The sequence below is a fragment of the Plasmodium gonderi genome (genome assembly GCF_002157705.1).
Source record: "Plasmodium gonderi DNA, contig: Chr01, whole genome shotgun sequence".
Lineage (NCBI taxonomy): Eukaryota > Apicomplexa > Aconoidasida > Haemosporida > Plasmodiidae > Plasmodium > Plasmodium gonderi.
In genome coordinates, this window is record NW_021628925.1 from 456486 (window position 1) to 480450 (window position 23965).

At 31.1% G+C, this 23965-nt stretch overlaps 3 protein-coding genes across 3 annotated transcripts; 2 read left to right on the top strand and 1 right to left on the bottom strand.

The window, feature by feature from the left end:
* Nucleotides 1-1209: 1209 nt before the first annotated feature.
* Nucleotides 1210-11731, bottom strand: PGO_010850 (hypothetical protein, conserved; the record flags this gene model as incomplete). The annotated part of the gene is made up of 7 exons (XM_028685725.1): nt 1210-6168; nt 6418-6649; nt 6869-7596; nt 7800-7944; nt 8125-8252; nt 8427-9155; nt 9272-11731. The coding sequence occupies 7 exons, from the start codon at nt 11729-11731 to the stop codon at nt 1210-1212; spliced, it is 9381 nt and encodes a 3126-aa protein (XP_028541526.1).
* Nucleotides 11732-13835: 2104 nt separating this feature from the next.
* On the top strand, nt 13836-15263 carry PGO_010860 (hypothetical protein, conserved; the record flags this gene model as incomplete). Its single annotated transcript, XM_028685726.1, has 1 exon — nt 13836-15263. The coding sequence occupies one exon, from the start codon at nt 13836-13838 to the stop codon at nt 15261-15263; it is 1428 nt and encodes a 475-aa protein (XP_028541527.1).
* Nucleotides 15264-17599: 2336 nt separating this feature from the next.
* On the top strand, nt 17600-23491 carry PGO_010870 (hypothetical protein, conserved; the record flags this gene model as incomplete). The annotated part of the gene is made up of 1 exon (XM_028685727.1): nt 17600-23491. One exon carries the CDS (start codon nt 17600-17602, stop codon nt 23489-23491), a length of 5892 nt encoding a protein of 1963 aa, XP_028541528.1.
* Nucleotides 23492-23965: the final 474 nt, after the last annotated feature.

Below are 23965 nucleotides of genomic sequence, written 5' to 3' on the forward strand. Positions count from 1 at the left end.
CCCTTTATTTTGTAAATACATGTTTACACACATTATTATCAAAAATGCCTAAGGGAATTTTCGACATACAGATATTTTTTCTCCTGATATATATTTTTTTCAAACATTGTATCACTTTCTAATGTATGCTTGTTAAATCAATCTTTTGCGTAGTGTAATTTTAGGGTTTGTCATATGATTAAATATACATGTTCTTATTGGTTACATGCTAAGCGTTTTTTTTTTTTTTTTTTTTTTTTCTTTTTTTTTGATAACCTTTGTGCTTTTAAATGGGTTGACAATTAAAAATGCCGCACACAAGCGGTGAACAGTCAAACGGATCCTTTAAATTGGGGAGTTTACCTCAGAAAAAGGTTCCTCTCTCCTTCTATGCCCCTAGAGGGTTAAGCTAATTTTTGTTGAGGCCAAAAATTAAAAAAAAAAGAAAAAAGTATAAAAAGCTAGAAAAAAGGACAAAAAAGGACAAAAAATTAGATAGGGACAAAAAAAATCAAAAAAGGACAAAAAAAAAAAAAAAATTGGAAGGGTAAATAATCAGAATGAGACAAAACAGAACTGAAATAAGTAAGAGATTTACATTCGCTGAAATACGAAACAGTCATAACGTGCATGAAGATACAATAGCCACGCACATGCACACACTTGTGTGTGTACATGACTGTGGTAACATGGATGATTGGACATACAAAGGTGAGGGTATGTGTGAGGGGGAGGTAACTTTTCCTCTCATTTGGATTTGTGCATAAGGTTTTAACATGTAGACATGAAAATGTCATGATTTTAAAATGAAGTAGAGATGGGTATATATGCTGACACCTCATGGGATGTTACGTTTAAAGATGTTCAATGTGCATGTAATGAAATGTGCACATGAGGGTTAATGCTGTGGGTGGGGGTGAACCGGTACTTGAACAAAAGAGAAAAGGGAGCATATGCGTAGGTATGTGTGTATATGTACGTATTTTTATGTACACATTTTTGCACTCACTGGAGTGCCGGGAAAGGGTTCCCCTTGGGAGCTGCTTGTCTGAGAGGGCATCTTAAAAAAAAAAAAAAAAAAAAAAAAAAAAAGTGGTATTGAAATGCTTCAAACGTTTTTTTAGGGGAAATTTTCTGTTCTGAACATGGTTGCCCATTTAGATCCATAGGAAATTTTCCCAATACTGAAGGAAGATAGGAAGTAATACATCTGTTGCAACAATTCCTTGTTCATAATTTTATTTCTCCAAAGGGGGCAAAGTACGAAATATCGCTATCTTCCTTCGTTTCTGAGGAGTCGATAGAACTGTTAATGAAATCCATGATGGCATGTTCGTCTTCCTCTCCCTTTCCCCACTTTAAATCATTCCTGTGCAAACCACGTCTGGATATCCGTGTATATTCGGATGAGTTTTCTGATAGACTATCCTCTAGCGGACTGTGGTTCGGTTTTTTCTTCCCTAACTTCTCTCCATAGGATTTTTCTCCATAGGATTTCTCTCCGTAGGATTTCTCTTCGAAGGACTTCTTCCCCATCAAGCTGCTTTCATCAGTAGAGGAACTTCTGTTCTCACTTCCTGACAGCTTTTCTTGCAAGTGTTTTTCCCCATCCATATATGTGGAATCTCCCTCTTCCTCGTCCTGCTGAGGGAACTCTTGACTAGCTTTGTTGCTCATGACTACATAATATTTCCAAAGGGACAAATACTTGTTATAGTAGTAATATTTATAGTGATTAACATTCGTTACATACTTAAAAATGAAGGAATAAAAATACTTCTTAAGAACAGTTGTGTCGTTTCTCTGTTGTCGTGTAGACAGTGTTTTTCGTAAATTTATTTTTTTGAGGAGGAATCGTAAGAATGGTGAAGCAAATTTTTTAACCAAGAGTAAGTTTCTTTTTTCTTGAAATATTTTAAGTATATGTTGTAAATTTTGGTTGTACTGGTTGGTGATGTGATGCATGAAGTTGAAGATATTTTGTTTAATTATTTTTTCCTTTTTGAATCGAACAATGTCATAATTTTTTTTTTCTATTTTTATTTTATTTATGGAAAATATGAGAACAAAGAAATATTTTTTCACAATATTACGATTGAATTTCTCTCTTAATTCATCCCTTTTCTTAACCATTTCTCGGAAGCGTAGGGACTTACTATACCAATATGATATCAATTGAAGGAGCATTTTTTGCTGCATATTTTTATAAAAAATTAATGAATTATATTCGCAGTAGTTTTTCCATTTATTTTCTACATAAAACTGTTTCAAGGAAATTAAAAATTCTGATTTTCTCCTGTATGTTAAGAAGTCATTGCATAAATTTTCAAGGTACTCATTTTCTTTACAATAATTTTTGTAACTTGCCCATTGATTTAAAGAGCTTCGAAGTATTCTTCTCTCCCTTCGACATTGAATAGTCCTTTCACACAATCGCAAATGATTATTGTAAAAATATAAGTTCGTAAGGATGAAAAAGAATTTTTTGCATAAGTGAAATTTTCTCTCTATGGTATATTTGAGAAATAAATTTTGTAGATTAATTTTATTTTTATTTTTATTTTTATAATTTAGAAGAAGAAAAAAATGACGTTTCTTTAACTTGAGAATCATCCTTTGTTCGTAAGTGACCAAATTAATTTTCAAAATTTTGCACATATCTTTATATTTCTTCAATGCTGTAAATCCATTAGACATGATAATTGTTCTATGTTGAAGTAACTCTCTTATTTGTTTCCTTACAAATGGGAAATGTCCCTTAGCAAGGTTCATATATTTTTCATTTTTTTTTTTCAAAATGTAATAAAATGAGAAAATATGCTTTGTGTATATGTTAAATATATATCTATTTAACCTTGTTATGAATATGCAAAACTTGAAATTGTAAACCCATGTGTAAAAATGATTTTTTACAATTTCGTTTCTTCTACGGGTAGCAAAATGGTATAGACATTTCCATTTATGGAATATTTTCTGTACCTGTTTATTTTTTTTTACTTTAATTATGTTATATATTGTTTTCAATTTTTTTCGTCTCTTAGCTTGCAGTAGCCAGCCGTTCAAGGTTACATGAATTATCTGTTTATGCCTCACAACCGTTAAGTGATTGGAAAATTTTTTCACCTTCCTACATTTTGCATAATGTGTTATCCATTTGGTAAAGCATTTTTCTAAAAGGAGCTTATTCCTATACTCCATGCAATACAACTGAATACGTTTATTATTGGTTCTGTAATTCTTATATCCTTTTAAGATGGCAAATATTTTTTGCTTCAAAACGGTTTGTGCGTTTCGAATATGCTCCTTTAGAGCGACGCTCATTCTGCATTTCCTCCTTAAGTGTTGAAAATAAAATTGTAATAAAATTTTTTTTCTTATTTTTTTTGTCTTTTTATAATGATGATATTGAATCCATTTTTGAAAGAACCTTTTTAAAAAAAAGGAATCCAATTTTTTCTTTTTTTCTTCATACATTTTGACATTTTGGATGAAGTATTTTACCCATCTATGGAAAAGCAAGCATTTTCTCCTTTCTAAAATACTGTTATAATTTTGTGTACACTTTTTTCTCTTTTTATATTTCCCATTCCAATAGAAGAATAAATTTTTCATTTGGTTGAATCGAAAGGAACAATATATATGCAACTGCAATTTCTTGATAATTTTATTCCTCTTAACAAGGTTGTAGTGAATCAAAAAATATTTTTTTTGTGTAATGCAAATTCTCCTTTTAATAAAGTTAAAATATTTAATTTTTTGAATCGTATGAATGAACACCTTTTTTAAAAAATTCTCATTTATTATTTGAATGAAAAATATATAAATCTGCTTCTTTGCGTACAAGCCCACCCAATTTTCAAAGTGGAATTTTAAAAGTCTTTTTTGTACAAATTCTTTTACAATATATCCCTTTTTTGCATACTGATAAAGCAATAGCCATACATAAAAAAACGTTCTCTTCCTTTTTTCATTACTGTGTTTCATTATAATGGAAAAACTTTTTTTTTCTTTTTTCTTATAAGCATATATTGAGGAAAAGTTTTTTAAATAATTTCTTTTGATCCTGAACTCTGTCTGTTCTTTCAGACGATAAAATTTTTCCTTATCATAATTTTCCACTTTGATAAGTTTATACCAGTATGAAAATAATAAATGAATATGTTTCTTTAAAATTTGTTTTCTCTTATTTTTTATTTCTTTCACTTTCGTGTTGAATGATAATATCCATATCCCAAAGTACTTTTCCAAAAGTTCTCCTTTTTTCTTGCCCTCCAGAATGTCTACTTTTTCCTTGTCTTCTTTTTTATTTATCTTCTTCACCATGCTGTACCTCTTCCACCATATAGTACTCCTCTTTAACTTTTTAAAAAATAAATGCACTTGAATTAATTTGTTTCTGCTTATGCAGCACATGAAGGAGAAATGTATATTAAGGGTTCCCCCTCGAAATCTGTTCGATATGCCACTTTTTAATTTCTTAAAAAATTCCATTATATTTTTTTCCAAATCATCACTTCTTATCTTTTTCAAGCTCATCCTGCGTGTCACCGTTGCCATACCTATCGTGTTCGTCCTGTTCTTTTTCACCATTCTAATGCTTGCTTTACTTATTGATCCCATTTGCATTTCCATCTGTCGATTAGAAAGGGTTCTTTCGATTGTGCTATTTTTCATACCTATGTGTCTTATGGATGATGTACATGTCACACTGCTAGAAGAGCTATTTTCAAACTGAGATAAAAATTCACATAACGATTTCTGAGATGAAGACAAAGGTATATCCAATTCACTACTGCTGGTGATAGAAAATTTCGAGCCTCTCCCTGTTTCTCTACTTGTTGCCTCTTCTTTAGTTTCTCTTGATTCGGTCAATTCGTCCTCGTTTGTGAATAGATGACTCCGTTTATTGTTAACATTTGTACTGATTTTTCCATACTTCTTGAGAGAATAACTTCCACTTACTTTTGATTTTGAGTTGAATGCACTTATCATAGAACATATCGTAAGCACATTATTTCCATAGGAACTGTGTTGAAGGGAACTCTTCTTCCCATAAGAATTTTTTCCATTTTTCTCTTCCATTGCAAGGTAAGAAGTCCCTATAAGATAATAAATCAGTAGGAGGATCTTTAAGTTACTAATAACATCTTCATCCTTCATATTAATTAATTTTGTAAAATAGAAGCTCTGATTTTTCTTAAAAACTTTCATCAGCAGTTTCTTCGTTTTAATTGACAAGAAATTGAAAAAAAAGTTGTATAAAAACTTAAACTTTTTTTTAAAATGTATAAAAAATGTATGCATATCGTAAGAATCGTACATTAAGAGATACATTAGAATTAATCTGTTCATGCTGCAATTTTTTAAATCATAGCATATTTTTATATACTTGTTAAAATGGATGTTTTTTCCTTTGAAATATTTTTCCCTCATCCATCGATTCTTTTTATTCTTAAATGACATTTGAATATGTATTCTATTTAGTGTAATCAGTGTATGCATTTTTTCATATATTTCTGTCATGCTATAGTGTATATGTGTTTCCTTATCATGATCAAATATGATATTTCCACTTTTGCAATTATGGTGCCGGGAGAAGGAGCACATGTCTTCCATCCCTTCGTTGTGGTTTTGATTAAAGGAGAAAAGAGATTCTTCATATGTGCAATTGTAATCATTGTAATGTTCTCTTTCCTGTTGATCTCCAAAGGGTCGTCCTTCCCAATAAATTATATCATAAAATGAGGGAATTCTATAGTCATCTGGATAAATCAAAGAATAAATCATTTTCACTATCATAATTTTACGGTAGCAATTTTGAGCCCTAGTATATAAAAGCACGAGAAATACACGAGCTTTCTTTTTTAATATTACTAAATTGTAAATCTGTTTATGCCTTTTTTTTCTTTTCACATGCTTATGCCATAAAAGAAAATGTGTTCTTCGAAAATGTGCAATATAATTCTCATTCAATTTTTGTTCATTTTCCTTCCTTCTCATGGCACACTCATTGAAATGAGTCAAAAGAAAACGGAAGTATTTTTTCTTCATTAGATTGGAGTGAAAACACCTAATTACTTCCTTTTCCACTTTCCTTTTTTTACTTTTCTTTAGTCTACATTTCAACGCTTTAAATGCCTTTCTCACCGTTTTCTCTTCTCTGCCCTTTTCCAGTCTGGCCAGGATTTTCTGTAATGTGTTAAGTTGGTGCATGAAGTGGGTGCATGAAGCGGGTACATGAAGTGGGTGCATGAAGCGGGTACATGAAGTGGATGCATGAAGCGGGTACATGAAGTGGATGCATGAAGCGGGTACATGAAGTGGATGCATGAAGCGGGTACATGAAGTGGATGCATGAAGCGGGTACATGAAGTGGATGCATGAAGCGCATGTGTTAAGCGGATGCATGAAGCGAATGCACCTCATCTCGTGTCAAACCTCGCGTATGATAGCGCATCTACTGTTCATCCTAATTTTGTAAACTCCTAAATGGGACATCTTCACTTTGATCAACTTATCGATCCTGTCAAACAGAAGGATTAAATACTTCTTTTTATTTAAATTCCTCTTAATGTGAAAAAATATTTTTCCTTTAATTTTATTTTCTCTATGTCTTTGTATCATAAGGAATGTCTTTCTTTCCCTTTTTTTCTTCATTAGGAAGGAGCTCCTGTGAATAGAGGGAAGGGGACGTAAATAATTAATCAAAACTTGTTGGTCATATAAAATCACGCACATTACATGTGTACTGGAAAGTAGCTTCGCTGGGTGGTTTTCACACACATATATATATATATATATATATATGTGCATACGTATATGTAAATGCATGTGGGTGTGCTTTCCCATTATTTTTTCATAATTTTCATTTTGGGTGCGCCTTGCTTACCAAAGTGTGAAGAAACGACGTTTCATGTTATTTTCTCCATTTATACGAATTTCATAGAAACTCAATTTCGCTCTTTTGATGAAGTTGAAGAAATGGAATATGGCATAGAAATACTTTTTTTTTCTGTTAATTATAACTAACTTGGAACTAGTTCTGTATTTAATTTGTCTTTCTCGATAGAATTGTAAAGCGGAGAAAGCTTTTGTTTTCATGTTTGAAAAAAAAAAGAGTGTGGCCTTTTTATTTTTGACTCGATTAGTTTTATTACGTTTGAATATGTAGAATATTTTTCTTTTTAATTTACATCTTTTCTCTACTAAAAAATTATTAAGTGTCATTTGTATATTGCAATAATGGTTACTGTTTTTGTATATTGCAATAAATGTTTTACACTTCCATTTTTTCACAAAGTACTTATTCATTGCATGAATAAGTAGTTTTATATTTTTAGATTCCACACATTTATTCTTCCATTCATTGTTAATATTTCTTAATATGTTCATATTTTTTATTTGCCTAAAGTATTGTATTTTAGCTTGCTCATTTTTTCTCTTTCTTACTTTTTCGTACTTGTTCTTCCACATTTTAAAATATTTCTTTTTTATTGATAAAAATCTTTTATTATTTATTTCTTTTTCTTTTTTCTCAAGTGTGCAGAATTTCTTCCATTCTTTCAATATCCTCAGACAGTTTATCACGTTCATTCTATTTTTTAGAAAAAGTTCGATCTAGGAGGGAGGGAACGTGGGGCAAAAAAAAAAAAAAAAAAAAAAAAAAAAAAAGGTTTACTTCTCAATATATTTTGTACCGTTTCCATACGATTCGTTTTTTTTTTTTTTTTTTTTTTTTTTTTTATTTTCTATGTATGCATTTTTAATTTCGAGAAGACAAATATTATATACACACGGAATAGTGGATTTTTCCTATTTACCCTTTTCATCTTCTCCTTATACAAGAAAAGTTTAGAAAAATAGAGAATACACATTTTTGTAGAAATGATTTTTTCTGTTTCCTTGAACCGAATGTTCATTATGAATACTGTATACCATTTACTCAAAATTTTTATTTTCTTCTTCCTGTGTGTGGGCATGTAATAGTCCCATTTGGAGGGGAAATCGATGAGATGTGTAAGATTGTCAACAAAGTGTGATAACTCAAAGGGTCAAGAGGATGAGAAGCACATGTATGTGTTATAGATAAAAACTCTCGAATGGAATATGTCTCCTTATATATGTATGTATGTACATATAACAAACCTGCTGAAAAGACTTGTCATGCTTTTAAGAAAATCCGTTTTGCTCTTTCGAATTCTTATGTAGGTGCTCCATGCGTTCATGTATTTTTGGGCCAGAATCTTTGCTTGGACGTGCTTCAAGTGGGCGATCTGTAAATTGGGAGTGACGTGTATTCATGAGTTGCGTTTCCATCAGTTAAGCTTCCATAAGTTAAGCTTCCATAAGTTAAGTCTCCATAAGTTAAGTCTCCATAAGTTAAGTCTCCACCAACTGCCTCACGGACTGGCCCTCCACTTGGAACACACAAAAAAAGGTAATTTTACCTTTCTCCTTTTGATTTGTCTGAGACGAACGTAGACAAAGAAAGAGATTAAAAAGCGCTTCATCACTTTCGAGTTGAAGTGGTTAAGCAGATTTTGTACTCCTTGACGTCTGTCCAAAAACTGTCTCATTAAATTTTTCCATTTTTGTATGCACATTCTTTTTAAATAAGACTCGGAAATTTTGTTTAGTGTGTTTAAATAAAGAATATTCTTGGAATAAATGAACAATGCTTTGAAGGCTCTCTTCTTATACTTTTTTATACAATATAACTTTGCTATTTTTTCTTTAATTTTTTTTTTCCTCTTTTTGTTTACATATTTGAGAAGAATGTAAAAATATAATTTTTTCTTTTTCATTAACAATGATTTAAAAAATTGCAATATTTTTTTCTTTTTTTCGCTTTTTAATCGACTTATATATAACCAACTTTGTAAAATTTTTCTCATTTTTTTTTCCCGATTTTTACAACCATATATTTGAAATTTTTTTCTAAACATGAAATATTTCATTCGTAAAGAAAACCAAGTAGAAAAAATTTTACTTTTTATTTTCATTCTTCTATCTTGGTTGTAACGTTTCTTTGTTTCCTCCAGCATTTTCTTCTTCCTCGTTAATTCTCGTAGGTGTGAAAGGTAAATTTTTTGTAATATCCTTTTGGACTCAGCTTTAAGCACTTTCATTTTTTTGCATTCCTCCTTCCAGGTGCTGAATACACACTTGTAAATTGCCTGAAGTTGGTGGAGCGTGTGTGTGGAATGTGTCAGTGTGTGTGTATATGTGAGGGGAGAAGGGACAGGATTTTCTTCTCCTGTCTTCTCTCACGCAACTTGACTCTGACACGTACCATTTTGAGTGAGAAGGAGAGATATGGTAGATTATAGCGTAACTTACGCAAATTGACGACGAAGGGTATAGGGATGAGGGAGAAGATAATATTCAAAGATCTGTAGATGAACATGACATTTTCATAAAAAATGCTGACATTCGGAAGTAGGTTTTTCCCTAGAAAGTACTTCTTATGTATATAGATGAAGGTTTTCATGTTTATATTTATGTTTGAAAAGTTCACAATATCAAGGAGTGTTTTTCCATTTGTTTTTGTTGAAAGGAATTGATACTTGAGCAAAAGTTTGAACATAAATAAAGAAAAGAAATTCCCTTCATCGTTGAAATGGTAATAGTGAAGGAGATCCTTTTTGTACTGATATATATAATATTTCCATTTTGTAAAAGTGTTTTTCTTGACCTTATCAATAAAATACTTTTGTATCTGATTGTTGACAAGCTTTCGCTTTTTCCTATGATTTTTATACTTGTGCAAGAACTGAAAATGTCGTATCAACAGTTTATATTTATATTTGTTGTACAACAATATGTAGTGTGTTGCATTGATTGAATAGTAGTTTTTCCACTGATCAAATATTTTGGCCATTTCATTTCTGTTTTTCTTTTCGTAAAGAAATAAAAATTTCTTCTTCAAATTGAAGGATTTATTCTTGTGTCTTTTTAAAATTGTGAAGAATTTTTTTAATAAATAATATGACCTTTTTTCATCATGTTTTGTCAACATAAATGTAATTTTTTTACTTTCAATATGTGTATTCATCCATGTGATGAAATATTCATTTAAAAGACTGGTTGCATTCTGTTCTGCTTTTAAATTATATGTTCTCCTCAGATTCTTCATCTTTCTGATGTGTCTTTTTAAAATTGTAAAATACTTCTTCAGGTGAAGTATTTTTATTTTCTGTATGTACTGATTATAGTATTGCTTGAAGTGTACTTCTTCCTGGTACCGATTCAAGAACATGTTAAAATATTTTTGATACAATATAAAATTAGTGTAGTTGCTAATTAGGGTATAGGAATTTCTCTCCTTCTTTCTCTTCTTATAATATAGAACAAAATGGACGTAACATTTTATTAACAAATTTTTATTATAAACATTTTCAATTTGTTTGTTTTTTTCTTTTTTCAATAATTTTATTTGATATTTTTGTCTCCAAATGGCAAAAAATTTTTTTTTTTTTTTTTTCTCTACTATGTTTTTTGCCCTTTGTAACATTTTTACCCTTTGTGTGTAAGTTCTCCATTCACTAAGTATATGCACAGAGTAAATGAAATTTTTTTTTTTTTTTTTTTTATATTTACATATCCACATGTTGAAATGTTTTCTTAAAAGGTTCTTCTTCCTCTTATGAAACAATTTAGTAGAAACACTATTCATGTACATTTTTTTCTCGTATCGATAGAGCCACTCATCGTAGTATTTTGTCAACAGTTTTGTGTTAAATATTTTATTATACTTCTCAGCGTTCTTTCGCAATTCTCTTTTTTTCTTCAAGTAGAAAAGCCACAAATTGAAAAATGTTTTTAACGTGTAAAATGTGTAAAAGACATTACTTTCGTTATACAATTTCATTTTATTCTTCACATTCGTGATATTATTTGCATTGGGATTCTTCCATCTCCTTTGTTTACAAAGTTTACGATAAACATTACATATTAAATCTCCATTTAGATATATTTTCAATAAATTCCTGTTATTTTTATGCATGAAAGATTTTTCATCTATCACTAGACTGTTACATTCCATTTGATTCACATTTAAGAGGCTCTTGATCTTATTCTTTGTTTCTCCCATTTTTTGCGACATCGTCATTATATTTATTTTGTTCGCAGGGATAAAATTGTATATAATATCTTCATCCTGGTTTATGATTCCTTTTTTTACGAGATTTGTCATTTTTTTATCATTCCGTCCATGTACTCCTCCCATCTTGCACGAGTTCATAGAGTGATAAGATATGTGATGAGCATATGGGATTCCAACATCATCATCATCATATGTGTAGTGTCCACATGGATGCTTCAGTTGACACACATGAACTCCTTTAGTTGTTTTATTTTCATGACACGCAATGCTGAGATCTATTCCCTCTTCCATTTCACCTCCAGGTGAGAAAAAAGGATAATCTTTGTAATGGTACATACTATCAGAATTGGTAAAAGCATTTTTCATGCTGACGATACTTGTAATGTTTTTCTCCTCCTGGTTTCCTCCTCCTCCATTAATATTTTTTTTGGGATACTGATAAGTGACTTTGTCTTCAATTATATTTTTACAAATAATTACTAACTTGTTAAAAATTTCTTCTGAACACTGTTTCGTAATGTTATACTTATTTGTAACATTGTAGAAATATTTCAAAATACATGGGAAATTTAATTCTTCATTGTTGTTATTGCATTCATCAGCTGATCTGTAAATTATTTCTTTTATAATGTCGTTAGCATCTTCCATGGTTTTGGAAAAATCGAGATTGGAATTTTTTTTTTTTTTTTTTTTTTTTTTTTTTGATGTAAAATTATTCCCCCTTTTTTAAGAAGATTTACTTAGGTGTGATGTTATATCAACACCTTGTTATTTTTCCCTTCACTATCCACTCTTATTTGATACATTTCTCCTAATAGACTCATTACTCATTTGTGTGCTTTTTCCTTATGAAATTTTTTTATTCCCTTTTACTCCACTCTCTTCATTTTCTTTGTGGACATTAGTCTCATATGCAAATACACGTCAATTCTACACACTTTTGAGCGATTGGTGTATACAGTGGATTGTCGAAATGTGTGGGAAGGAATAACTGAGCTGGTGCATACAGACGTAAGTGTTCATGTGAATATATCTGCATGGGATAGCACAAACAAGTGAGTATGGATGAGGGTTATTTCTCTTGATCGTCGAAAAGTTTCTTCTAATCTTTTATACAGTAATTGAAAAATTTCACCTGAGCTATTATATATAACGTAAAAGAGGATTGCTCGCAAAAAAGTACAAAAAAAAATGAATAAAAATAAAATTAATTAATTTTTCACATGGATTTAAAAAAAAAAAAAAAAAAGTGGAAAATATGTTAAAAGTTCATTTTTACGGATTTGCAAGAACGTGTTAAAATTGACAAAATTTTGAAAAAACACTTTAAGAATATTTCCACCTTCTTCATGAACTCCCAATTTTCCACTTATGTAAAATGTGTGCCTAAGCTTTTGTATCGTGCTTATCTGCTCGCTTCTTACTCTGGCTTTTTTTTTTTTTTTTTTTTTTTTTTTTTTTTTTTTTTTTTTTTTTTTTTTTTTTTTTTTTTGTTTTTGCCTCACTTTGTAATCCTTTATTTGTGTAACTTTCTTGTTTTAAATTGTACTCACTCCGAATATTTTTCTTTTTTTGGAGTGAAAAAAAGGAGAGCCAAGAAAAAGAAAAAAAAAAAAAAAAAAAGGAAAAATACATTATGTTAAGCAACTTTCTCCAAGTATTCCCTTTTTTTGACGATGCATTCTCAACATGTCCTTATTTATACACATGCGTTTTAACAATTACATCATATGTTTTTTCATTTCGACATTTTTATATCTTTTTTTTTTTTTTTTTTTTTTTTTTTTTTTTTTTGTTTTTGCCTCACTTTGTAATCCTTTATTTGTGTAACTTTCTTGTTTTAAATTGTACTCACTCCGAATATTTTTCTTTTTTTCCACTTAATTGTTTGTATCGATTCCTTCCCCACTAATGGTCAAAATAAAAAAAAAAAAAAAAAAAAAAAAAAAAGGCAATCAAAATGTTTAATGATCCATGTATTTCTTCTTTCTTTTTTTTTTTTTATTTTTATTCACGCTAAAATTGGATTGAAAGGCTAGGGAAAAAAACACCAAAAGGAGAAAATCTGTGCATATTGAAGTATGTATCCCTCCTTCCACCTTTTGTTTAAAACATTGTATACAAGTAAGTATACATGTGTATAACTATATAAAACTGGAAGGTTATTTAAAATATTTGTAAATTTTCACATTTCTTGAAAATATAAAAAGTGTCCATTTTAAACTGATTGGATGGGAGTTTACATTTTTTTTTTTTTTTTTTTTCTAGCACCAGTTCCTTTTTAATGCATGGAAAGAATAAAAATACTGCGTGAGCATACACATACCATCTTTGATTATTAAGATATCTTTACATGCATGCAAAGGTGCATGCTTTATTACTTTGCATGTTCAAGGCGGTAGTGAAAAAACCATTTTGTCATGTCTGTGTCTCCCATGCATAAAACCACCTCCCTCCCCTGAAGTCCTCTTTACGAAATATGCAAAATTGTTAACACGCTTTATTGGTTATTATTGTGAATATAAGGAAGCAAAAATATTAAGCGCACAGCACATGCTGACTCATCTCCAAGAATTGACAAAGTGGTTTTTATCTAGGAGGGAAATGCTCAGAACTAGAAGCTAACATACACGTAAAAATACACACATAAGAGGTTATACGTAGGATCTACACATAAGAAGCTATACGTAAGATCTACACATAAGAACCCACTCATAAGGACTATAAGATACCAATATCCGAACTAGTCATTATGAACGGGTGGCTCTTAAGAAGTATACACACCCAGTTTTCCAGAAGTAGAAATGGCAATGGGAAATGCTGCAAACAGCTAGTCCCTTCGAATCCATCTGAGAGACCCCTATGCACAAGTAGATGTTTATCAAGTACACGAACATTGTGTGTGGATGCAGCATTTGAAAAACAATGCAATAAGATAAATCTGAGATTTATGGGATATACAAGCTATTCATCTTGGATGGGAAGGTGGCAGACATTTGGATATGGTATTATTACAAATCAAGTGGGATTCAGCACAACTTCTACAAAGGAAAATTTCAGCAAGGGAGGAGAAGAGAAAAAGAACCATACGAAGCAACATAAGCCAGTTAGCGAAAATGAAAAAAATGAATCATTGAATCAGGACACAAATGAGATTAATTCAAATGATGATGATATATATGGGATAAATGAAAATATGGGAAAAAAAAAAAAAAAATCCAAGTTGAAATTAATAGTTTATACTTTTACTATCGGATTTGGTTTTTATGTAATTTACAAGGTGTATCAAAATGATATGAATTTATCGAAAGCAGAAGAAAGCATTGTTAAAGATATAGTAAACCTTATATACACATATGAAGAAAAAATGAGTATACAGAATTCTAAATTTGTAACATGTCTGGATGAAAATTTAAATAAACAAATAGCCATGTACTTTATTCAATTGGACACAGACAAGAGCTCTGGATTTCTAATAAATGATGCCATTAATTTTTTAAAGGATTTAAATATAAAAGAAGACAATACTATTGTAAAAAATTTTATCAAAAATGGAAATGGAAAGAATATAGAAATGAAGAAATTATCAGGATGTTCACTACAACAGTTTGCTGAATTAATTGAAAGTTTAATTTTGACCAGCAAGGCGAAAAATGAAAATTCCCAATTTAGTAGTGCAACCGAGACAGCTGCAAGTGATAATAAGTATTACATGAATCTTTTGCAGCAGTATTTGAACTGTTTTATTAACCTTGTCAAAACGTCTGACTTGTATTTGTATTATCAAATGAAAAAAAACGCGAGCTCTTCATCTGACGCATCCTCTAAAGCAGCAGAAAACATGGATGATTTGGAAATTTCAATTCTGAACAAACTTACCAAATATAATGATAAGTATGTAGACAAAAAAAATTTGTCACTGGATTATTTATTAAGCAATGAAGAATTAAGAAATTTTAGACAAAATAATAATGTATCCAAGAAAGAGGAAGAAAAAGAGTTACTCCTAATTGAGAAAAAAAAATTGGAAGAAAAAATTCAGCTACTTCTCAAACTGCAGTCAAAGAAGAACTTGACGGAGACTGAAATTAAGCGATTGCAAGATTTAAAGATAAAATTGAGAAATATTAAATATATCATCAAAAAGGAGGAGTTGAAGAAATATTTTCAAATGAAATGAAAACTTCAGTTAGATTTTTATCTCAAAAGCAGTAGATGTCTACCTAGCGCTTGCCTTAACTGCTGAGATTATTCACTGAACATATTTTATTCTTTTTTTTTTCATCGCATTTTATTATATACATGTCCCCTACTTATACACCTCACACATTTGCACCTTCATACGTATTTTTTTTTTTTTTTTTTTCTAATATCATTACTCACGAAGTGTTAACACTAATGGCTCCTCTCTTTAACCCGTCGAAGCTGCTACAGTATACGTAAAATATTTTCGTTTACGTACACTTCCCTCAACTCATTTTGTTCTTTTGTCATTTTGCTATTTTTTCATTCTTCCATTTTGCCATTTTTCCATTCTTCCATTTTGCTATTTTTCCATTCTGCCATTTAGTTATTTTTTATGCTTGCTATATTTTGCCTTATTTTATTCTATTTTTTTAAAGTTTTCTTTAAGCATTTTGTGGAACACATTTCATATTGGCATTTTAAATGAAAACTTGTAAGAGCACAGCTTTTAGTGTTTTATTAAAAAAAGCAAATATATTCTTCCTACCAATTTTTGCCTCCATTTGTGAGACTAAACATATGGCACATTTGTGTGAAGTAAACATACATTTGTAGAGAAACACCAAAAGTGGCAGGGACAAAATTGCCTATCCACGGGTGCAACTTTGTTGTTCCATTTGGGTCAAAAAGGGGAAAAAGTAACTGCACCAACAGTGTATTCGTAGCAGAGGAAGCAGTGTAGGGTGTAATAACAATACATTGACCCCTGCAAATTGAAGAGCACACTAATTTTTGCACTAATTCTAAATAAAGCATTTTTTCATAGTCAAATTCAAAAAAAAAATTGTAACAGGGACAACTGAAAGGGAATGGGTGCAGTGGCGCCTTCTTCGCGAGTAAAGCGTTTGTTTATACATTGTCGTTCGTGCTTGGAACTTTGCAACATTGTAACGATGCAACAAGATTTAACATGAACTGTTCAGGCGATTTCGAGAATACAACAAATTCGCTCTTTTCAAGTATTGTTGTTCCATTTATGTATAAATGTGGGTTCTTGCGTTACATGCACACTCTTAAATAAAAAAGGAAAAAAAAATGATAAATAGAAAAATTCCAAAACTGAAGGAAGAGAGAAAAAAAAAAAAAAAAAAAAAAAAAAAAAAAAAAAAAAAAAAAAAAAAAAAAAAAAAAAAAACAAAAACAAAAGAAAGAAAAAAAAAAAAAAAAAAAAAAAAAAAAAAAAAAAAAGGAATAAAACCAAATGGAGAAAAAGTGGAAAATATTCGTATGAACATGTGTAAAAAAAAAAAAAAAAAAAAATTTCCAGCTAAAACCAGTGTGGGAGATCTCTCATATTAGTGTGTCATGGAAATTATAAGTGACCAAGTGACAAAGCTTTATCCAATTTTATTGGTAGATTATGTCAAAATTGAAGAACAATTTTAGGTGCAGGAAAAAAATGAAAACAATTTCACTTTGCTCGTGTGAAAATTTTAAGTGTACATGTTTGCATATTTATTTGTTTGTTTGTATTATCATTTTCACATTTTTTCATTTGTAAAATTTTGTCGTTTTCTTTATATCCCTTCACTTTACCACTTTTTTTTTTTTTTTTTTACATTTATGTTCATGCAAAAAATTTCCACTTTTTCTCCATTTGGTTATATTCCTTTTTTTTTTTTTTTTTTTTTTTTTTTTTTGGAGGACACAAGATTAAGGCTATTTTAGCAACCTCTATTTTTCATGGATTTTTCCTTACATTATTTTGAAACACTTGTGTGTAAACAGGCACATGTGTGTAAATGTGCGCATTTGTGAATGAGTATGCATAAATATGTCTGAATGTAAGAGTTTGTTTCGTACTTATGCACATGATAACTCAAAACGATATCCTGCTACACACTTCTTTTGTATGAAATATAAAAAATCGTGTGGAATATTTTGAAACGCGATTTATGACAACATTGCATGCCTTGGCCATTATTAACGAATAATAACATATAGGTGAAAGCGAGGTATATAAATCGTTTTCCCGTTTTTCATGTGTATCCCAATCTTTTTGTTTTTAATTTAATTTTATATTCCTTTTTTACATTTATTTTCACGTTTCCATTTGTTTATATGTCAATTGTCAACAAGTTTACATTAGAGGGTCCAATTGAACGTCGATGGTGTGTGCCAAGTGCACACTCATAAAGTGTGCGTTTTTCAAGAGTAATCCCATCGCGTGTGTATTTGTCAAGGTTGAATCTACCACACGTAATGCGTGCTACCCATTTTGCCTTCTACCCAACACGTTGACTCAACTTCGAACTTCCTCAAAAGAAAAAAATGATAACTTTTAAAAACAAAATACAAGTGAACTGTAAGAAAAATCAGGCGTCTTGTCGAGATTATGATTACTCTGAAAAAAGCGATAAAATGGTTCAGAAGAAAAGAGAAAAAATAATAGATATTTGCAAAAAGTTAAATAGGTTCAAAAATAAAGTATGTAATTCAACTGATTATTTCAAATATGCTGAAGTGTTATTCAACAAAGCTGGTACCAAATGTGTTTCCCGAAAAAGGAAAAAGAAACATGTCAAAGAAGGGGAACATGTTAATTCTTCCGCATCAAAAAGAGATATGTTTTTCAGAGACAAAATAAATTATCTCGAATTTTTTGATGCACAAAAATTTGACATATTTTTTGAAAAGTATGCATATGAAGCATTTGATGAAGATAAACAAATTAGTGAAAAACATTTTACAAATGTGTTAGAAAGTGAAAAGGTAGATTTTTCTATAGAAAAAAATGCTTCATTAGGACAGCTTTTTCCCAGAGCAATTCTTCCCAGTGAAGAAGGTACAAATTCGTGTCCCCACAAGGGAAAAGAGGTTGTAGAGAAAGAGACTGAACATGATAGAAAAAGAATCCTGCACACCACTCAAGACGGAAATCATTCTGGATGCGTGAATGTGAAGAGTGGGAATTTACTTGACGGAGAGGTCTTTACAAATTTGAGAAACACATATGTAGAAGAGCTGCCCTCTGACAACAAAAGAAAGAATGACAAAATATGTGATTCTTATGTTCATAATTTCATGAATAAAAAGATGAAGTTAGAAGAACAGGACAATGGTATAAACAATAAAATTGTACCATCTTATGAATTTCAAATTAATGCTACACAACTGGTATCAAGAAAAAACGACAAATTGAAGAAAAACAAAAAGGATATTTCTGTACAGGAAAAATGGATGATGAAGGGAATTCAAACCATAATGAGCATGTCAAAAGTTAGAACATCCCTCAATCCAAGTACATATCTCGAAAAAAATATCACAATTGATGAAAAAAACTTTTCTCGAAAAAAAATTTTAATATTCAAAATTTCCAACATTATGTTCGATCATTGTGAGTGTAAAAAATGCTACATATGTGAAGAGGTGAATAAATCCAATTATTTAAATCTACCTAGAAGACCATGTAATCATTTAGGGAAAAGTAAAATCAAGCACAACAATAATGAAGATAAGGCTAAATGCTTATGGACAACCTCTAATGAAGTGCTATATTCAATATTTCACAAAAACATGTTTGCAGATAACGAGGAATTGGAAGATATATCTCAGGTAAATGCAGATTCTATTTTTTTATACAAACTATTTCTAAATTTGTCTTTGCATATCAATGCACTATTTAGAATTTGCACAGAATTACTCAGGCATAATTTTTCAAATTTGAGTTTTGAACACTGGAAATTATCAAATGATTCGAAAATAATTATTCAACTTATAAACAAGTATCAAAAGGAGGAAAGATATGTCATTCGATTTTCCAAGTATATTTTGCATGTCTTGAAAAGGTATATAACCAAAGGTGTAAATTATTCTGAAAAACAAATCCACAAAAGCTGTAGACATCCCCTCAATGGGGTAGTAACAGAATTTGAATTGTTCACTCTGAAAAAGATAATGAAAACTTTTCAGAAATGGGAACGAATAGATCTCAATATTTTAATCTTGTGTAGTCAATACACAATTCCAAACGAAGAAAATGTTTTTAAGATTGAAATAGTGAATCATCAACTTGTAAAACATAATTTCGCTTTGAGAAAAATACATTTTTGTAAAATTAATAATGATATTATAGCAATTCTAAGAAAATATTTAGCAATATTTTGTGATCCTAATTTAGATGTTAGACATGAAAGAGGCAATGGTACATTCCTCTCAGACATGGAAATGGATACAAGTCAAATAAGGAAAAGCACGGAAAATCCTAATGATGTGAATATAAGTGGTTATAATGTGTATGAAAATTGCTTTACATCCCTTTTTCAGAATTTAAAAAATGTTGAAAGTGTGAAAGTGAAGGGTACGATAGAACTAGGCAATAGTACCGGGAAAGTAACTCAGATTACCGATAGAGCAATAAAATATGGCTCTAAAGACAGACATAAGAATAATGATATTGATGGTTACACTGGGATATTCACTCACGATTGGAGGAGAAAAAAGAATTTCGATTTTGATGAATTACAAAATTTAAATTCTTTAAGCCGGGATAATAATCATACAACGAACCATATGAACATCATAATGTATCTGAATACAATTCTAACAAGCGAAATTAGCTATAGCGAAAATATACGAGTTCAGACGAAGAAGGAGGTAGAACAAACTAATAATTTACTTGTAGATGTAAAAAAATTACATGACTTTTTAAAAAGAAATATGAAGAATGTTCAAAATGTCGGAACTATCGATAGGGAACTAACAACCAAAATGGAAGAAATGAGGAAAAATACAGAAATTATTTCTTATCATGATGTTAAAGACATGCATCTAGAGGAACAAACAACTCTTGATGAAAATGAGATTTATCAAGATATTTACAAAAGAAATACAGAAATTTTTAATTACATAAATGATGCCCATGTTCAGGGAAAACATGCATCTAACTACGATATATTAGAGAAGAAAAATTTTGTTGATGATCTTTTACTTTTCACGAATTATACGAATGAAAATATAACTGGAGAGTCCTTCGAGGGGAAAGAAATGTTTCATCATTTTTACAAAAATAATGATAACATATGTATGGTCAGGTGTATTATAAGGGAAATTTCCCAACATTTGGATAAACTGTATATGAATGCTTCTCATCCGTGTAATGAATTTACATCACAAACAGATGCTGTAACGTGCATGGAACATTCGAAGGGGTCTTCTAAACAGAATGAAGGAATAAATGAACTTGTAGAAGAATTAGAAAAGCTGAAAAGGGAAGGCTCTCAGTATGGAGAATTTTTGGAGAGAGAAAAAAAACTCAGCACCAAATTGAATATAGAAATAGAAAGACAGAAAAAAATTATTAATGAAATGCAGATACAGATAGACAATGAAAGGAAGCGAAGCGAAGAATTAAATTTGCATTTCGAGAGGGAAAAACTATTGAACGACGTGGCATTTGCCGAATTAGAGGGGGAAAAGGAACGAAGCAATTCATTAGAGAAAGAGTTAGATGTGGAAAGGGAAAGAAGCAATTCATTAGAGAAAGAGTTAGATGCGGAAAGGGAAAGGAGCGACTCATTGGAGAAGAAGTTAGACGTAGAAATGGAAAGAAACGATTCCTTGGAGAAGGAGCTAAGTGTGGAAAGGGAAAGAAGCGATTCATTGGAGAAGGAGTTAGATGTAGAAATAGAAAGGAGCGACTCATTGGAAAAAGAGTTAGATGCAGAAAGGGAAAGGGGCGACTCAATGGAAAAAGAATTAGATGCGGAAAGGGAAAGGAGCGACTCATTGGAGAAGAAGTTAGACGTAGAAATGGAAAGGAACGACTCATTGGAAAAAGAATTAGATGCAGAAAGGGAAAGGGGCGACTCATTGGAGAAGGAGCTAAGTGTGGAAAGGGAAAGAAGCGATTCATTGAGGAAAGAGTTAGAGGAGGAAAGACATATAATAGCATCTCTGAGGAAGGGGTCAGAAGAAGGAAAACAAAATGAAGAGTTAGAAAAGGCGCTGGAGAAAGAAAAAGAAAGAAGCGATGAAATGAAGAAAGAATTAGAGGAGGAAAAAGAAAGAAGCGATGAAATGAAGAAAGAATTAGAGGAGGAAAAAGAAAGAAGCGATGAAATGAAGAAAGAACTAGAGGAGGAAAAAGAAAGAAGCTATGAAATGAAGAAAGAACTAGAGGAGGAAAAAGAAAGGAGCGATGAAATGAAGAAAAAACTAGAGGAGGAAAAAGAAAGGAGCGATGAAATGAAGAAAAAACTAGAGGAGGAAAAAGAAAGGAGCAATGAAATGAAGAAAGAATTAGAGGAAGAAAAAGAAATAAATGCAATGAACAATTCTCAGTTAGAAAACCAAAGAAAACAGACAACACAACAAGGGAAAGAATTAGAAGAAATGAAAAAAAAAATGTATGAAGGAACTAATAGAAATGGCAACATAGAAATGAAGAATGAAAAAGGAGGAATTTTGTTATGCATGCTAAATAATTTAAACGAAGCAATAGACATAGTGGAAAATGGAGAAATAGAAAAAACGTTACTGCCAAATATAGAAAATCAGAAGGAAAAAATAAATATAAAGAAAAAAAAGGGGAATAAAAAAATCAGAGATGAAAATGAAGGACAAGATGCAAAGAAATATGGAAAGCTATATGATGAATATGTGGAAACGATGGTGAAAAATGAAACATTAGAAATAGAACACGAGCAGATGATGATTCACATCAATGAAAAGATCCAGAAATTCAATGAGAAAGTTAAATATTTTGACGACAAAATAGAACATTATAAAGACATGTGTGATGCATATGAGAAAAAAAATATGCACATAGGAATATGTATCCAAAGAATACAAGAACTAATAAACGACATCCAATCCTCTGGTGACTTGAGTAATGTGAATTATGTAGAAAAAGTAGCTAATATTAAACAACTGGCCAAAGAAATAAAAGAAAAATATATTTCTCATACAGTTGGGACGAATAATCTATTGTTGAATGAAATTGTAATGGAAAAAAATATGCTATTGACAAAACTCACAATACTAGAAAAGGAAAAACAAAACCATATGATGAAAGGAGAGATTGCTAACATTGAGAATGGAACGGATGATGAATTGTCGAAATATATGGATGAGATGAATTTCAAATCGTACAACGATCTTTTTGCATTTCATTTAAGTATCCTAAACGAATTAAGTTTAATTAAAAAGTGGTACAGTCAATTTGTTGAAGAGAACTTAATGAAATGTAGAGAGTATGAAAATGAAATTGCAGGGTTAAATAAAATTTTGAAGGATAAGGAGAGGGAAATTGGAATATCAGACGAAAATTGCAAATCTTTGTTGCTAGAAGTTGAAAATTTGAAGTATATTCTCAACGATTTATTCACATGTGGTTGGAATAAGTCTAATAGAGGTGAGGGAGGGAAAGCCATTGCCAAAAGGGACAATGAACCGCATCGAATGGTGCAAGAAGGGCCAGCACTGGGAGTCAAAAAGGAATCAGAGTTGAAGATGAACATAGAACCCGTGCCTGTTGTAGATGTAGAACCCGTGCCTGTTGTAGATGTAGAACCCGTGTCTGTAGTGGATGTAGAACCCGTGTCTGTTGTAGATGTAGAACCCGTGTCTGTGGTGGATGTAGAACCCGTGTCTGTTGTAGATGTAGAACCCGTGTCTGTGGTGGATGTAGAACCCGTACCTATAGTGGATATAGAACCCGTATCTGTATTGAACGTAGAACCAATACCCCTAGTGAGCGTCCAACCCGCATCTGTAGTGGACATCGAACCCGTACTCGTAGTGAACGTTGAACCCACATCTATCGTGATGATAGAAAAGGGATCACCACTGATCGATGTCGGGGGGGACTTTTCCGAAATAGCTGCAAAGTCCATTGACAGCAGTTGCTTACTAAGCAACCCAATATCAGTGAGTAGTGAATCTTCAAAAAATCTGAACAGCAATGATGCCAAAATTTCATCGAGAGGGAGAAAGATAGCTGGTAGAAAGAGACAAAGTAGAGGTAAAGGCACAAGCAAAAGTATAAGTGAAAATAAAATGAATAATAATATGAATGAAAGTAAAAGCAGTAGAACTAGCAGTAGAAGAGGTATTGCTAAAAGTAATAACTTGGAAAAATTTAGTGATTTAAATATAAATGATTGTAAGGATGAGGATAGTAGAAGGAAATACCAGCTCAGGAGCTCTACTAAGAGAAAATAAATGAAGTCAGACTTTCCCCCCACCCCCCGTCTGTGCGCGTGAATGAGGAAGTTGTAGAAGGGATTCTCTTTTTTTTTATTTATCGCGAAATGTGTCATTTGGCTTGGCTTACTTTTGGATCCGCACATGTATCTCTGTACTTGCATCTGGACATGCAACCGCACATACATCCGTGTACTTGCATCCAAATTTGAGACTTTTCCTTTTTTCCGAAACACGAAACACCCTTGACACGTCTTACATTCTTAACATGTTTAATCCCAACCTTGTGCTCGTTCGTAGGGGATTATATACGAAAGAATGCGAGTGAGAAAAGCAGAAGCAGGAGAAGAAGCAAAAACAGGAGATGAAGAAACAAGATAGATATGCTTTCTGCGCGAAACTTCTTTCAACATGATATAATGACATATATCTTATATAGAATTACCCGTCACAACAATTATAAACTGTTTTTTTTTTTTTTTTTTTTTTTTC